We start from the raw sequence: 16,568 nt of genomic DNA on the forward strand, positions 1-16,568 counted from the left end.
ACAGTAATTTAATGCCGGGGCTTGTGGTCTTTGACCTTAAACTTTGTTGCAAAATTCAGTTGATTTGGAGATTCTCTTACAGGGTTATTACAAATAATGGGTCAATTGCCTGCTGTGCAATCTAATATACTTCAGACAGGCGTTCCACTCGTAGTTTCATGAAGTGCTGAGCGAAGTATTTTCTCACGTGATACAGATTAATGAGTTTTCACCAGGTTATGGACATGACAGATATATGTGCAACTTCTCGTTCCAACATTTAAGCTGCCTTTTACTGAAGGAGATAGCTGCATGTTGAGTCAAGGGTTCAGCTTTATGTGCATCAACAATTGTGAGCATGATCTTGTTCCTGATGGTCTGAGTTTTGTCCACCCACCAGCTGCCTTTTAACACTCGGGGAGCTCAGAGAGAACACATCATCCTTAACTGGGTGTCGCCTACAAAAATAGGGAAATTCCTGAATCATGATGTATCTTTAACATGTTGTCGCCAATAATTAAGGCATAGGAACAGGAAAATTCTGTGAGGAATACACCAGCTATTGATCTCGACAGGTTAATGGCTGGTTTGATGACATATCCTTTAGTCGGATTATTACTTCCATAATCGCCTGAGCTTGGCAAGAATGGTGCTGTGATCAATGCAGCAAAAGATTTCCTTACGTCTATTAAGACCAGGAGTGTGATTTGTTCCAGATCGTTTCTCTAGGGTATGTCATTTATCAGTCAAAGACTACGCTGTCTTGGTTGATTTTTTTTTCAGAATGTTAAACTGATCAGAGCTGATTGGGGGGGGGGGGGGGTGGTCAATGTAGTCGTGCTTCTAATTGTACTTAATTGGGAGTCTTGATCCAGCTCCCAGTAACTATGAACCCAGTACACAAATCAGTCCTGAAATACAACATAATTTGTGCTAACGTGGTGCGATTTAGTCACAGTATGTGGAGGGAGACAGTCTGAATTTTCCCTAACAGGTGTCATGCCCGACTTGCAAGTTGTAAACACCAGTAAAGTGTAAAATCTGTTCCTAGCATAGCCATCCTGCAAAGTGGCTGACAAAAGTATCCAACAATGGTGGACGAATTGTTGATGCGATCACCTACTTACCAGGCTGTGGGAGAAGTTATGGAGAACCAATGTGGCCAAATTAAATTTGATGAAGAGTAAAATGGAGGAAAATACATGAAAACAACTTAATAAGCTATTTATTAAAGCTATTTATAAAACATAAATTTATTGTTTTTTTTTAACACTGCTCTTAAAATGACACCCATTTTATAATTTTTACCAGCTCCGCTTTCTGGTGGAACTTGTCTGGCCTCTCTCTCTTTTCCTTGTTTTGGTTTGGCTGCGGAAATCAAATCCACTCTACCAACAACATGAATGTGAGTAATGGCAAAGATTTTGTGCGTCGTAACATTTGTTGTTGTTTCTAAATCACTGACATGTAACTCGATGCTGAAAAGATAAGTCATGGCTTTTGAATGCTCGGACCGATAAACGATTTGTCAGGAGGAGCTGCTGAGTTGTAAGATTTTACAAGTGGATAATGTTGGCAGGAGTCTCCGTCTGTTTTTGGTCTGAATAATAACTGCACGGCACAAGCTGCCCTAATTCATCAATCTCTTTACCCAAGAGGTGCATATTTCATGGACAGGGGATGGCAACAACAGCAGCGCGGCATGGTGAGGCTTTCTGGTGCTTGGGCTGAAAACTGAATAGTTGATGCAGTTCCAAGAACACTTAGTTTAACTGAAGTATTGGTACAATCAGAAGAAGCAGAGCGGGAAACAGAACTCCTTTCTTTGGAGTCACCAGCTTTGTTCTTAAAAGAGAATTTAAATAAGTTTCTAAGAAGAAGTCGTTAAATAAACTTACAGACAACATTATTTTTGAAAGTTCTTTGCATTTTCCCCCCCCTATTCAGGCCATTTTCCTAATAAAGCGATGCCCTCTGCAGGAATGTTGCCATGGTTACAGGGAATTTTCTGTAATCGGAACAACCCCTGCTTCCACTACCCTACCCATGGAGAATCTCCTGGAGTGGTTTCAAACTACAACAACTCCATGTAAGTATCATTTAAGGATTCATGGCAGCAATAACCAGTTGTTATAATTCATTTGAAACAACCTAAAACATTACAGTTAGAAAATGAATGCAGTGACATTTGTGACAATAACATTAACAAGTTGTAAGTCTATATATCAATAGATGATTAATTAAAGGTAGCTCACTTATTCATTCATAAGTAAGCGTAAAAATAGTTTTAAAACTTTAACATAACCCTAAATGAATTAGCTGTGAATGGTACTGATAATTCAGTTATCCCTTAATCTGTTTCCATCCTTTTTTGACATATCTACAACCCTTACTTTTAACTCTTGGCCTTCTCTGAAGGTTGTGACTAGTGCTGGTGTGTGATTCCATGCCATAGTGACCATTCTTCATTAGAGGCTTGTGAGTGAAGGACGGGGGGAGGGCGGGGGGGCTATTAGTGGGGTGAAGAGATGTTGTATATCGATCCCTTCAGTCTGATTAGTTTTCCTCCTCTGACTGACCCAGCACGGTTTGTTATTGTAACTGATGACCTGACGAAGCTCAATTGTCATGTCAAACAGTGGCTGAGAACAAATCTTTGACCCCTGGCTCATGGCACAGTGCATTAATGCTACCTAGCTCCCTGTGCAAATCTGATTGTCAGATTGTATCATGAAAGCTGAAATATTTTGTCATGATTGCGCGTGTACTGATCCATTCAAATGTGTTGCGCTTTGTAGACAGGTTCAACACATTAATTGTTCAATTATATATTAAGGTATGTTAAATGCTCTTGTGTCAAAATGCTTACTAAGAATAGTTGTGTTGATGCCTGCCTACAGTCTGTTGTACAATATCATTCGCATCAATGTATATAGTTACAGGAGGGGGGTAGTGGGGGGTTTACCAATGTATACTCGTCTTCCTCTTCTAAAGGTGTTGACTCTTGCTGGAGTACAATTCCAAGAGACCAACATCCCTCTACTCCCTCGCTGAAGAAAGAACAACTTTCATTTCTATAGCGTCTTTCACGACCACCGGACACCCCAAAGCGCTTTACAGCCAATGAAGTACTTTTTGAAGGGCAACCACTGTTGTAATGTAGGAAATGAAGTGGCCATTCTTCATGTGTGAACCGAGTCAGTGAGTGTCAGTGGGCTACTGGACAATGGAGAGCATTGTAGCTGAGGCCAATCCTGTACTCGCCTGATAGCCAAACATGCATGTTTTCCAGCAGTGGATAGTGATCAGGAGCAGGGAAATTTGACTGATTTTTCTCCCTGGCCCAGTGAGGTAAATTGTAGCACCTCAACCGCTGCCCTGGCTGAGATCAGCTGACTCTGTGTAGACTGAAATGTGAAACCTATAGCGCTGCTTGAACATTGGTATTTTTCCATGTATCCTGTTAACAGGTAGCAGCTGAAGTTTTGGGTGAGTTTGGATCATGTGCTGTGAAAGCTAACATTTTTGGTTCTCCTGGACTTCTTTCTAGACTCGCTCGAGTATATGCAGATGCTCAGGAACTGCTGCTTGATAAACCTGAAATCCATAAGCTGCGAAAGATCTGGGATGATGTGTGTTTTCTGTCTGACTTCATGGATTTACTCCGAACCTCTCCCAGAAAAGTTGCAGGCAAGAAGAAACTATACAGTCACCTTTATTATAAGAAAGAAAGACTTGCATTTATATAGCGCCTTTCATGACCTCAGCACGTCTCAAAGCACTTTGCAGCCATTGAAGTACTTTTGAAGTGTAGTCACTCTTGTAATGTAGAACATGTGGCAGCACAGCAAGGTCCCACCAACAGCAATTGAATAAATGACCAGATAATAATATGTTTTAGTGATGTTGGTTGAGGGATAAATATTGACCAGGACACCGGGGAGAATGCTGCTGCTCTTCTTCAAAATAGTGCCATGGGATCTTTTACGTCCACCCGAGAGAGCAGACGGGGCCTCGGTTTAACATCTCACCTGAAAGACAGCACCTCTGACAGTGCAGCACTCCCTCAGTGCTGCACTGCAGTGTCAGCCTAGATTTTGTGCTCAAGTCTCTAGAGTGGGACTATGAACCCACAGCCTCCTGATTCATAAGCGAGAGTGCTACCACTGAGTCACGCTAACACTAATACCATTGTGCATTGAAAGTCATCTTTGTGGGTGGAGGGGCTTATCTTGTCATTAGTGATAGACCGGTGCTTATACTGGACCGGTGCAACTGCTGCACCGAGTGAAGAGCTGTCACAGCTCCCGCTGCAGCATAAAAGCTCTCCATTCCTGTTCTACAGATACCAATTGCTCCATTACTTTTAGGTTTTACAATAGACTTTCATGGTACCTGTAATGAATAAAATATGCACTAGATCTGGCAGAACTAGAAGATTTTAGGGCTGGTTTATCCTTGCATGTATGATATGGAATTTTAAAAAAAATTAAGGAAAAAAATGAAGGGCCAAGGCCCCCATTTGGCAGCACCAAGACTCAAAGTAGAGAAGAGGCAAAGTAAATCATGGAATAGTGACAGAGTGACAGCAAGTTTAGGTTATAAAAGCCTGAAGAATGCAATATGATGTAAAAACTGAGGGGTGACAAGGAGCTCCACAGATTTGAAGGTTCTGGGAAAGAAAGTGAGGTTGTGTGATGAGTTCTGGCACAAGGAGCAGGAGTGTTTAGAACAGCATAGTTGGAGTTAAAAGAAGCAAGAGAGGAAAGTTCAGAGGTTTTGCTGACCGTAGTAACATTGATAAACTAGAAGAGACAAGAAAGGTTGTAATGGGGAAAGAAGGGCTGAAAGCTAAAAGTGAAAGCATTTTCTTATATCAAAGGGTGCAAAGGAGGTGTTAAAAGGGCTTCCCCAGAATTGGGAGCAATTTTCAAGTTTTGGATGGACTTGGCTTTGTTGAGTGAAACAGGTTGTTGAGGGAAAAAAATCATTTTCAGCGCGAGACGGAAACTGAACTCCTTAGAAGCAGATTTATCAATGGAGGAGATGTGGAAGTTCCACTTAGACCAGAGGAATTGGTGAAGCCACTAAGGGTGATATCATGCAAAATAAGACGTACTGGCTGTTGGTCAGGGGTTCGAGGGACACGAGGATACTGTGTTCTTTGAAGAACTGAAAGAAACAATGTAATTTTCCATTGACGGGCATGGCAGAGATCACCATTGCAGACAAGATGTGTTCTAAATGTAAAGTGGATAGGATTAGATGATAAGTGGATGAGGTCATTGCCATGAAGAGTGGGAGAGAGAACAATGCATCATTGAACCCCTGAGTTAATGGGAAAAGAGTCAGAGGAAGTGCCATCGACTACAGTAAAAGCAAGAAGTAACTTGCCTTTATATTGCACCCTATCACATTGCCAGGATGACCCAGGGCACTTCACATCCAATTAAATACTTTTCTTTAGTTTAGCTACTGTTGTCATAAAGGCAAAAGAAGCAGCCCATTTGCACACGGCAAGGTCCTGCACACAGAAAATCAGATAAATGACCAGTTAATCTAACTTTTGTAGCATTGGTTGTGGGAGAAATATTGTCCAGGGCACAAGGAAAATTTCCTACTTATCTTCAAATTGTGCCTTTGTATCTTTTATGTCCACCTGAATAGGCTGGCAGGGATTTGGTTTAGTCTCTTATCCAAAGCACTGATAGAACAGATAGACCTGGGGGTGGGGGGAGGGGGGGGTGGTTACATACACAAATCTGTAGAACAGGAATGGAGAGCTTTTATGCTGCAGCGGGAGTTGTGACAGCTCTTCACTCAGTACAGCAATTGCACTGGTCCAGTATAAGCACCGGTCTATCACTAATGACAAGACAAGCCCCTCCATCCACAATAATAATATTAGTGTTAGCATGGCTCAGTGGATAGCACTCTTGCTTATTAGTTTGGAGGCTGTGGGTTCAAGTCCCACTCTAGAGACTTGAGCACAAAATCTGGTCTAACACTGCAGTGCAGGACTAAGGGAGCACTGCACTGTCAGAGGTGCCATCTAAGAGAACAGATGTATAGCCACGTACCTAGCGTAGGTGGGAGCTATACGATGGGAATTTATTTAGAGATGAACAATTTGTCCGAGGAATTGTTGTACAATTCGACAAAATGTTCAAGGGTAGAATTCCAGAGGTGTATAACATAGGAAATAAAACTATGCTGAAAACCATACCACCAATCATGGAGGAGGTCAAAACTTTCAAGGTGTAATATGAGAGCTAATGGCAGTTTGAATATCAATATGGGGCAAGAGCAGCTACCTCTCTTAGGCTTTATACAAGCAAATTTCCAAGGAGAGGGAAGGTTGGACTGGGACAAAGAGAGATGGAAGAAAGAGGACAGGGATAAGTTCTTGAGGATAATGAAAAGGATACCATCAGGACCAGAGATGATGATGTAGTCCAGAGTGGGAGAGATCTGACAGGAAAAAAAGTGATGTCTAATATAAGGGTAGAATAAAATGAAGCAATGGAGGGAGGTTGTTTATCAAGATCGTTAAGAACAAATTTACTGGAGAAAAGTGGCTCATTTTTTCCATTAGAGTTAGCAACTGTATCAGGACGGAAGAGAGGTGGAGAGAAGATTCACCGAAATTACAGGAGACAGCATTGACAATTGCCAAAGCTATCTCGCATAACAACAATTAACTCCACAGTCCATTGTCCAGAACAGTCAAAGGCTGTTTATAAATTAATTAATTTTATGTAATAAAAATATTATTATTCTAAACAGGGTGGTGGTATCTGAATCATAGAATAATACAGCAAAGAAGGAGGCCATTCGGCCCATCGAATCTGTGCTGGCTCTTTCGAAGAACAATCCAGTCAGTCCCACTCCCCCGCTCTTTCCCTATATCCCTGCAATTTTTTCTACTTTAAGTATTTATCCAATTCCCTTTTGAAAGCTACTACTGAATCTGTATCCACCACCCTATCGGGCAGTGCATTCCAAATCCTAACCACTTGTTACGTAAAAAGTTTTTCCTCATGTCACCTTTGGTTCTTTTGCCAATCACCTTAAGTCTGTGCCCTCTGGTTATTGACCCTTCAGCCATTGGAAACAGTTTCTCTTTATTTACTCTATCTAAACCCTTCATGATTTTAAACACCCCTATCAAATCTCCTCTTAGCCTTCTCTGTTCTAAGGAGAACAACCCCAGCTTCTCCAGTCTATCCACGTAACTGTAATCCCTCATCCCTGGAACCATTCTTGTAAATCTCTTCTATACCCTCTCCAAAGTCTTCACATCCTTCCTAATGTGTGGTGCCCAGAATTGGACACAATACTCCAACTGGGGCTGAACTAGTGCCTTATATGGGTTTAGCATAACTTCCTTGCTTTTGTATTCTATGCCTCTATTTACAAAGCCCAGGATCCCATGGGGGAGAAATTCGGTATCGCCCCGTTTGGGGCGCAATTATCGTCCGGGCGCAAAGTTTAGCGCCTGGCGCTAATTATCACCTCCGACTGCAAACTTGGCTTTTATCACCCCTGGAGGTGATTTGAGTGCTAAATCAGGCACTACACACCTCTCTTAAGGCGCTAACGCCGAGGAGCGAGGCACTAACTCAGAGCGCTGACGAAGCTCATGTGATGTCAGTCAGCAATGGAACACAGACACACTGGCGCTGGCCAGTTCTTAAAGGGGAGGGTCGATCTTGCTCTCCATCCACACCGTGCTCATTGCAGCCTTGAATCTCGGCCTGGAGAGACCTGTACATCAAATCTGCTGGAAAGAACAATGGAGAGACCCAGGGAAAGAGCGCAGAGTGCAGCCCCCAAAGTCTCTTCTAAATCGATGCAAGGAAGATCAAATCAAAATGAACCTGCAAAGTGCTGTTCAGTACCCAAAACTCCTTCACACAGCGTTGAATCTCTCCAGAAGTCTCTCTGAGTGTGTGGTGCAAAAATGTCGCCGACAAAAAAAGGCAGGAGCGGCCGCCTTTAAATAGCGCTCCCCCAGTCTCTTCCCGACTGCAAAACGTTCCCCTCAACCTGTCGTTGCTAGCGGCAGGCGGAAAGGCAGGGGGCGCCACTCAGTATCCGGTCCGGGGCGCTACTGGGGCGTTGCACGCTCGACTGATGTCACAATCTGCGGGCGCAGGAGATTGTGGCGGTAGTGTTTAGCGCCACCGCAAAATGTCTGGTCAATTTCGCGAGCGGCGCAAACATCGCCGCGCCTGGGCGCTAATTGCATTGCGCCCCATTAGCGCCCTCTTAGGGCGCTAACGGGAGGTGCAAAGCAACCTAATTTTTCCCCCCATATGTTTTATTAACTGCTGTGTTAACCTGTCCTGCCATCTTCAAAGATTTGTGCACCAACACCCCCAGGTCTCTCTGCTCTTGCACCCCCTTTAATATTGTACCATTTGGCTTGTATTGTCTCTCCTCATTCTTCCTACCAAAATGTATCACCTCACAATTTTCTGCATTGAATTTCATCTGCCATGCAGCTGCCCATTCCACCAGCCTGTCAATGTCCTCTTGAAGTCTATTACTATCTTCCTCACTGTTTACTACACTTCAAGTTTCGTGTCATTTGCAAATTTCAAATTTGTGTCCTCTACCCCCAAGTCCAAGTACTGAACCATGCGGAACACCACTGTATACCTCCCTCCAGTTCGAAAAACAGTCATTTACCACAACTCTCTGTTTACTATCCCTTTGCCAATTTTGTATCCATGTTGCTACTGCCCCTTTTATCCCTCGGGCTTCAATTTTGTTAACAAACCTATTATGTGGTACTTTATTAAAAGCCTTTTTAAAGTCCATATACAAAACATCAACCATACTGCCCTCATCCACACTCTCGGTTACCTCATCAAAAAACTCAATCAAGTTAGTCAAACACAATTTTCCCTTAACAATTCCATGCTGGCTCTCCTTTATTAGTCCATGCTTGTCCAAGTGGCTGTCAATTTAGTCCCACATGATTGTTTCTAAAAGCTTCCCCACCACCGACGTTAAACTGACTGGCCTGTATTTGCCAGGTTTATCCTTCTCCTCTGTTTTGAACAAGGGTGTAACATTTGCAATCCTCCAGTCCTTTGGCACCGCCCATGTATCTAAGGAGGATGGAAAGATTGTGGCCAGTAGCTCTGCAATTTCTACCCTTACTTCCCTCAGCAACCTAGGGATGGGAAATAAATACTGGCCTTGCTAGCGACGCCCACATCCCATAAACAAATTTTAAAAATGCGAGTGTCTAATGACCGCCCCTTGACATTCAATGGCATTAGATTGGCCAAATCCCCCACCATCAATATCCTGGGTGTCACCTTTGACCAGAAACTTAACTGGACCAGCCACATAAATACTGTGGCAACAAGAGCAGGTCAGAGGCTAGGTATTCTGCGGCGAGTGTCTCACCTCCTGACTCCCCAAAGCCTTTCCACCATCTACAAGACACAAGTCAGGAGTGTGATGGAATAATCTCCACTTGCCTGGATGAGTGCAGCTCCAACAACACTCAAGAAGCTCGACACCATCCAAGACAAAGCAGCCCACTTGATTGGCATCCCATCCACCACCTTAAACATTCACTTTCTCCACTACTGGCGTACCGTGGCTGCAGTGTGTACCATCTACAAGATGCACTGCTGCAACTCAGAAAGGCTTCTTCAGCAGCATCTCCCAAACCCACGACCTCTACCACCTAGAAGGACAAGGGCAGCAGGCACATTCGAACACCATCACTTGCAAGTTACCCTCTAAGTCACACACCATCCTGACTTTGAAATATATCACCGTTCCTTCATCGTCGCTGGGTCAAAATCCTGGAACTCCCTCCCTAACAGCACTGTGGGAGTACCTTCACCACATGGACTGCAGCGGTTCAAGAAGGCGGCTCACCACCACCTTCTCAAGGGCAATTAGGGATGGACAATAAATGGTGGCTTTGCCAGTGAAGCCCACATCCCATGAACTAAAAAAAATATTCCATCTGGACCGGGTGACTTAACCACTTTAAGTACTGCCAGCCTTTCTAGTGCCTCCTCTTTACCTATTTTTATCTCATCCAGTATCCTGACAACCTCCTTGTTTACCGTAGCTTTGGCAATGTCCTCTGAATATAATGGACTTTGGTAGATAATATGAATAAAATCCATTTGCCGCTCAGGTTTTAAGTTGGATTTTGTAGGACTTAGAGTACAAATAGAGGCATAGTATAGAAAAGCAAGGAAGTTATGCTAGACTTTTATAAATCATTCAGCTGGAGTATTGTGTCCAATTCTGGGCACCATACTTTAGGAAGGATGTCAAGGCCTTGGAGAGGGTGCAGGGGAGATTTACTAGAATGGTATCAGGGATGAGGGACTTTACGTGGATAGACTAGAGAAGCTGGGATTGTTCTCCTTAGAGCAGAGACGTTTAAGGGGAGACTTAATAGAGGTGTTCAAAATCATGGAGGGTTTTGATAAAGTAAACAAGGAGAAACTGTCTCCAGGGGCAGAAGGGTTGGTAACCAGAGGATACAGATTTAAGGTAATTGGCAAAAGAGCCAGAGGTGAGATGAGAAAACATTTTTCTTTTACATGGTAAATTATTCTGATTTGGAACGTATTGCCTGAGAGGGCGGTGGAAGCAGATTTAAAAGTAACTTTCAGAAGGGAATTGGATAAGTACTTGAAGGGGAGAAAATGTCAGGGTTATGGGGAACAACAGGGAAGTGGAACTTATTGGAAAGCTCTTTCAATGAGTCGGTACAGGCACGATGGGTCAAATGGCTTCCTTCTGTGCTATAAGATTCTATGATCTGTAATCTTACCTTCTGACTAACCTAACAAAGTAAAAAATAAGTTGATGGGTCAAGAAGACCTTTCTTTCTCTGTTTCTATTTTCATGATATTCCTCTTTTATTTTAAGGGCGAGGTATTCGAATCAAAGATATTCTGAAGGATGATGAAACCCTGACCTCATTTTTACTCAGAGACATTGAACTCTCAAGCTCTGTTCTTTATCAGCTGGTCAACGCTCAACTGCGGCCTGAAGAGGTGAGTGTTTCTGTGGCTATGTCCCTTGCATAATAACGTAAGAAAGCCAGGAATGAGAAAAGGCCATTCTGCCCATCAAGCCCACCCTTTCCACCTTCTACATACAACGACCTCAATCATGAACTCCTTCAACCCGCCCAGCCAAGAGCTCCATAATGCCCATGTGAATCAAATTATTCACGTCTCTCGAATTTCGACCCCCCTTTTCAACAGATACTGACCCAGTTGCCTTTTAAAGATATCAATTGATCCAGAGTACTCTTTCTTGTGCAGAAACGAAATGCCGATTGTACCTGTCTTAATCTGGCTCATAGCATCATCTGATGTCCTAGATCCAGAACATTTGGGTATATTCATTATTTAAATAGAAATTTAGTGTGTGAGGGGAGACAGTTTATTGGCGTGGAGTTTGATTCACCCGTGCCCCAAGAACTTCCGCGCTCAGGTGCACTAAGTTGAGTTGGTGCATTACCCCCCGCCCCACTCCCCAGTACAGGGGAAAATCAGAGGTAGGCTCACCCCTGGGCCATGCACCTCCTAGAGGCTGGCTTAGGAGCGGCGTGGCAGCAGGTCACTGAGCCCATCTGCTTTATTTGCAAATGCTGTATATGGACTGGGGAGACTGAGAACTGGGGAGAAGATAGAGGGATTCATACAACAATAACAACAACTTGCGTTTATATTGCGCCTTTAACATAATAAAACGTCCCAAGGCGCTTCACGGGAGCGATTATCAAACAAACCCATACTAAAACAAAATCGAATTCTCTGCATGAAATTTCATCCAGAACTTTTCTATATAATTGAAAATCGTAATCAAATCCTTCCCAATAAAAAAACACAGTTTTAAAAAAAAATTGATGAGAATCTGCTAGAACAGATTTATTTGCAAGAGCAGTGCACGCCCTTAACCAAAGATTTTAGACACAGTGCAGCCCTTCACCCACTGAATGTCTGAGTGCTGAAGTAATTGCAATCTGCATCAGAATGTTCCCTTTGGTAATGGTGTGTGGCCCCAAATTCTTTAACGGATGGAATGCACCAGTGTGGGAAGCAGCACTGACTGACAGTGCCGGGATAAGAACAAAATTGGAACACAGTGCTAAAGGACCTTTTCATATGCAAATAATAAAATAATGAGAAAACATCCACGTATGCTGCGATTCAAAATTACCAAGACTTAACCACCTTAACCTTTATTAGAAGCTTCAAGCCGGAGAGTTCCTAAAGAGCTGTCAGCATTTTTGTGACAGAGCTCTTTGACCAGTGTGTATTTCTGTGTGTTTGTGGTTTTGACACATGGATAAGCCCTGAATAGTAATCTAGCAAACAAATAGTACAATATCTTCATGTCTCACACATAACTGCTGGAATGTTGAAGGATTTACAGAAGCTCGCAAAGGATTGACTTGTGGCTTTTCTGTTGGAATCCATTTTTAGATTTTTTTTTCCTGAGGCATAAAGTGAGTTATTTACAGGTACTATGTGATTAAATTAAAAGAAACTTTGCAAAGATTGATGTCACCTGGAAGAGTTTATGGCTGATTTCGAGCATACAAATAGACTGAGGAGTTAATGTGCCCCATGATGCAACTGAAGTCAAAGGTCATAAGGTAACCTATTCTGCGACTGAAGCAGTCCTGCAGCCATTATTCTAGACCTGCGGTGCCAGTGCCTAAACAGCAGTGTAAAGCTGCTGTTGTGGGCTATTATATTGCCATAAGTGAGATCATCTGCAAGAAGTGGTCTCACTTCACACCAAGAGCAGTGCCCTCTCAGGTAGACGTTAAAGATCCCATGGAAGTATTTGAAGAAGAGCAGGGGAATTCTCCCCATGTTGTGGCCAGCGTTTATCCCTCAAACAACAACACTAAAAAAAAACACATTATCTAATCATTTATCTCGGTGCTGTTTGTGGGACCTTGCTATGTGAAAATATAGCTGTCACGTTTCCCTACATTACAACAGTGACTGCACTTCAAACATAATTCATTGGCTGTAAAGCACTTTATCCTGAGGTTATGAAAGGTGCTCTCTAAATTTCTATTCTTTCTTTCCTTCTTTCCTTCCTATCTTTCTTTTCTTTCCTCCCTCAACTTTATCAGAGTATGGAAAATTATAAATAACCCACCATCCCCACCTGCCAGGGAACCTAAATGCATACATGGATAAGTCCTGAATAGTAATCTAGCAAACAAACAGTACAATATCTTCATGTCTCGCACATAACTGCTGGAATGTTGAAGGATTTACAGAAGCTCGGAAAATATTGACTTGTGGCTTTTCTGTTGGAATCCATTTTTAGATTATTTTTTTGAGACATAAAGCGAGTTACTGACCATGACTGTGCCAGAGCACGTGCTGCTCGGGTAGTGGGTTGGGACTGTCTCCTGTACAGTTTGATCACATATACATCCTCCTCCCACTCGAACACCAGGGATGAAATATTTCACAAACTAAACTTCCATTAAAATTTGAAATAAAACACCTACCTTTGGTGCTGTGTCTCTAGTCCCATACTATGTATGCTGCTTATCGCTGAAATTTGGATTTCGAGAACATATCTGTGTTCCTGATTGCTGCACAGTACAACAATATTTGGATACTAAGGGATATGGGGATAGTGCGGGAAGGAAAGTTGAGGTAGAAGATCATCCGTGATCTTATTGAATGGCGGAGCAGGCTCGAAGGGCCGCATAGCCTACTCCTGCTCCTATTTCTTATGTTCTAACATAGAATGATACAGCACAGAAGGAGGCCATTCAGCCCATCGTGCCTGTGTTGGCTCTTTGGTAGAGCTGTCCAATTAGTCCCACTCCCCTGCTCTTTCCCCATAGCCCTGTAAATTTTTTCCTACTTCTAGTATTTATCCAATTCCTTTTTGAAAGATATTATTGAATCTGCTTCCGCCACCCTCTCAGGCAGTGCATTCCAGATCATAACAACCCGCTGCATAAAAAAATGTTTCCTCATGCCACCTCTGGTTCTTTTGCCAATCACATTAAATCTGTGTCCTCTGGTTACCAACCGTTCTGCCACTGAAAATAGTTTCTGCTTATTTATCAAAACCATTCATGATTTTGAACACCTCTACCAAATCTCGCCTTAACCTTCTCTGCGCTAAGGAGAACAATCCCAGGTTCTCCAGTCTCTCCCTGGAACAGAAGTCCCTCATCCTTGGTACCATTCTAGTAAATCTCCTCTGCACCCTCTCTTATGCCTTGACATCCTTCCTAAAGTGTGGTGCCCAGACTTGAACATAATACTCCAGGTGAGGCCAAACCAGTGTTTTATAAAGGTTTAGCATAACTTCCTTGCTTTTGTACTCTATGCCTCTATTAATAAAGCCAAGGATCCCAGATGCTTTTTTAACAGCCATCTCAACTTGTCCTGCCACCACCAAAGATTTGTGTACGTACACCCTCAGGGCCCTCTGTTCCTACACCCCCTTTAAAATTGTATCATTTAGTTTATATTGCCTCTCCTCATTCTTCCAACCAAAATATATCACTTTTTTTTTCATTCATTGATGGGATGTGGGCGTCGCTGGCTGGCTAGGCCTGCATTTAGTGCCCATCCCTAATTGCCCTTGAGAAGATGGTGGTGAGCCGCCTTCTTGAACCGCTGCAGTCCATATGGTGTAGGTACACCCACACTTCTCTTGTTATATTTCATCTGCCATGTGTCTGCCTATTTCACCCGTCTGTCTATGTCCTCCTGAAGTCTGCTACTATCCTCCTCATTGCTTACTACATTTCCAAGTTTCTTCAAATCTTTCAGTATTCCCAGCATCAGACTCTGTTGTGATAGGTATTACCCATTATTACCTTGCCCTCTTCCTCTAATATAAAACAACTGTAGAGATTCAGACCATACTAGTTTAGTCTGGCCCTCATTCCCACTTGTAGCAAATGTGACCGATACCCAGATCTGAATAATTCATTCAAAACACTTTATAGACAGTTAGCTATTAACATTTCTGATTCTATTAAATAATCAAAAATCAGGCTATCTATAACGATATAGCCGAATAATTACCAGAAGAGTCAAGATTTTTAAATTAGATTCTTCAATTAAGTAGACCTCCAAATATTTCAAAGTAGGATGGTACTGCGTTCATTTTTTTTTAAATGGCAATCTGTAAGGTATAAAAAGGTAGGTTTTTTTAACATTTCATCTAAGTGAAAATTAAAATCCAATGCTTGGTATCAGTGGAGTAAAGGCTATAGCAGGGCATGTTGGAGTGCTTGGGAGGCCAACACTGCAGCCTGCCTGGGGAGTTTAGTGTAACATTACTATGCTGTTGGCTGGGTACTTTGGAAAAAACAGGGAGGTAACCACATAATCCACATCTCCCTTTAGGCAGGTGTGTGTCCATAGCAGCTGTTTCACTCAGCCGAACCCTCCCACAGGAGCTGTGGTTCTGATCATCCGCTTTCAGTTGGGAGGGAGGAGGGAATGAGGCAAGGCAATAATAAAAGCAAGAAGGATTCAAAACAAAATAAGTCAGATAAATTTCAACTAATAAAATCATAGCTCTTAACATCTTGTCCTTTTAACATCTTGAAATATTTGATCAGTCTGTTGAAGACATTCACAATTAATCTTTTGACACATCAGTAATCCCATTATCCAGACAATGAACAATAATTAGTTCTAAAGTATTTGTTGAAGTTTAGATATCAGCAAATGCACAGCAACACAATTATGTGCTTTCATTAGATTAATAGGATCACAACATTCTGTGTCTTCAGTGAGGTTGAAGGATGACACATTGATAATATTTGCAAAGTTAACCTTGACTCTCTGACTAAACCAATCGCATAAACTAGCTTCTGATGTCAGTTGCTTGGTTACCAAGTATTCATCAACTTCAGCTGGGTAGGAATTGAGAGCTTGGTAAATTTCATGAGTTGCTTTTGTCCAAAGCAAGCAACTCTGTGAGAGACACGCAATTTCATTGATTAATATCGTGGCAATGTGTCACAGTGGGGTACAGCACTGAAGTAGCTAGGCTCAGATTTGTTGTTCCAATTTCTAATCCCAATTTGAATGTTCTTAAGGGGCGTTGAGAGATGTATCAGAAGGGGAATTGAGTAGCATCACTTTTATATGGATTACAAAAAAACATTGATGTGACTAGGTAACGAATTTCTGTTGACTGCACGTTTATAGTACCTCTTCCCTTCCCCAGCCACTCCAGCTTAGTTCATGCTAGCTATACCCCACAGAACATCATACATGGAGAGATGGTGCATCCTTGTACAAGGGCTACTTTATCACATCTCCGCATTGCTCTCCAGATCATTCCGGGATGTAATATTATGAAGATACTTGATTGAACTTGTTTAAAGAAGATGGTTGCATCAAAGCACAAGTCAACAATAACTTGCATTTATATAGCGCCTTTGACGTAGTACAACATCCCAAGGTGCTTCACAGGAGCGTTATCAGATAAAATATGACACCGAGCTACATAGAGATATTAAGACAGATGACTAAACACTTGGTCAAAGAGGTAGGTTTTAAGATGCGACTTAA

The 16,568-nt window shown here is 42.4% G+C and overlaps 1 protein-coding gene across 3 annotated transcripts in view; it reads left to right on the top strand.

The window, feature by feature from the left end:
* The window catches only part of abca4b (ATP-binding cassette, sub-family A (ABC1), member 4b), a 187,505-nt gene that overhangs the window by 33,562 nt on the left and 137,375 nt on the right, over window positions 1-16,568 (top strand). For all 3 annotated transcript variants that reach the window (XM_085983291.1, XM_085983290.1, XM_085983289.1), the window contains exons 3-6: window positions 1,291-1,384; window positions 1,927-2,068; window positions 3,530-3,669; window positions 10,900-11,027. In XM_085983291.1, coding sequence (XP_085839417.1) covers window positions 1,291-1,384; window positions 1,927-2,068; window positions 3,530-3,669; window positions 10,900-11,027 — 504 coding nt within the window. The remainder of the gene's footprint in view (window positions 1-1,290; window positions 1,385-1,926; window positions 2,069-3,529; window positions 3,670-10,899; window positions 11,028-16,568) is intronic.

Source organism: Somniosus microcephalus, chromosome 3, assembly GCF_052327205.1.
Source record: "Somniosus microcephalus isolate GS21.2 chromosome 3, FLI_Smic_1.0, whole genome shotgun sequence".
NCBI lineage: Eukaryota > Metazoa > Chordata > Chondrichthyes > Squaliformes > Somniosidae > Somniosus > Somniosus microcephalus.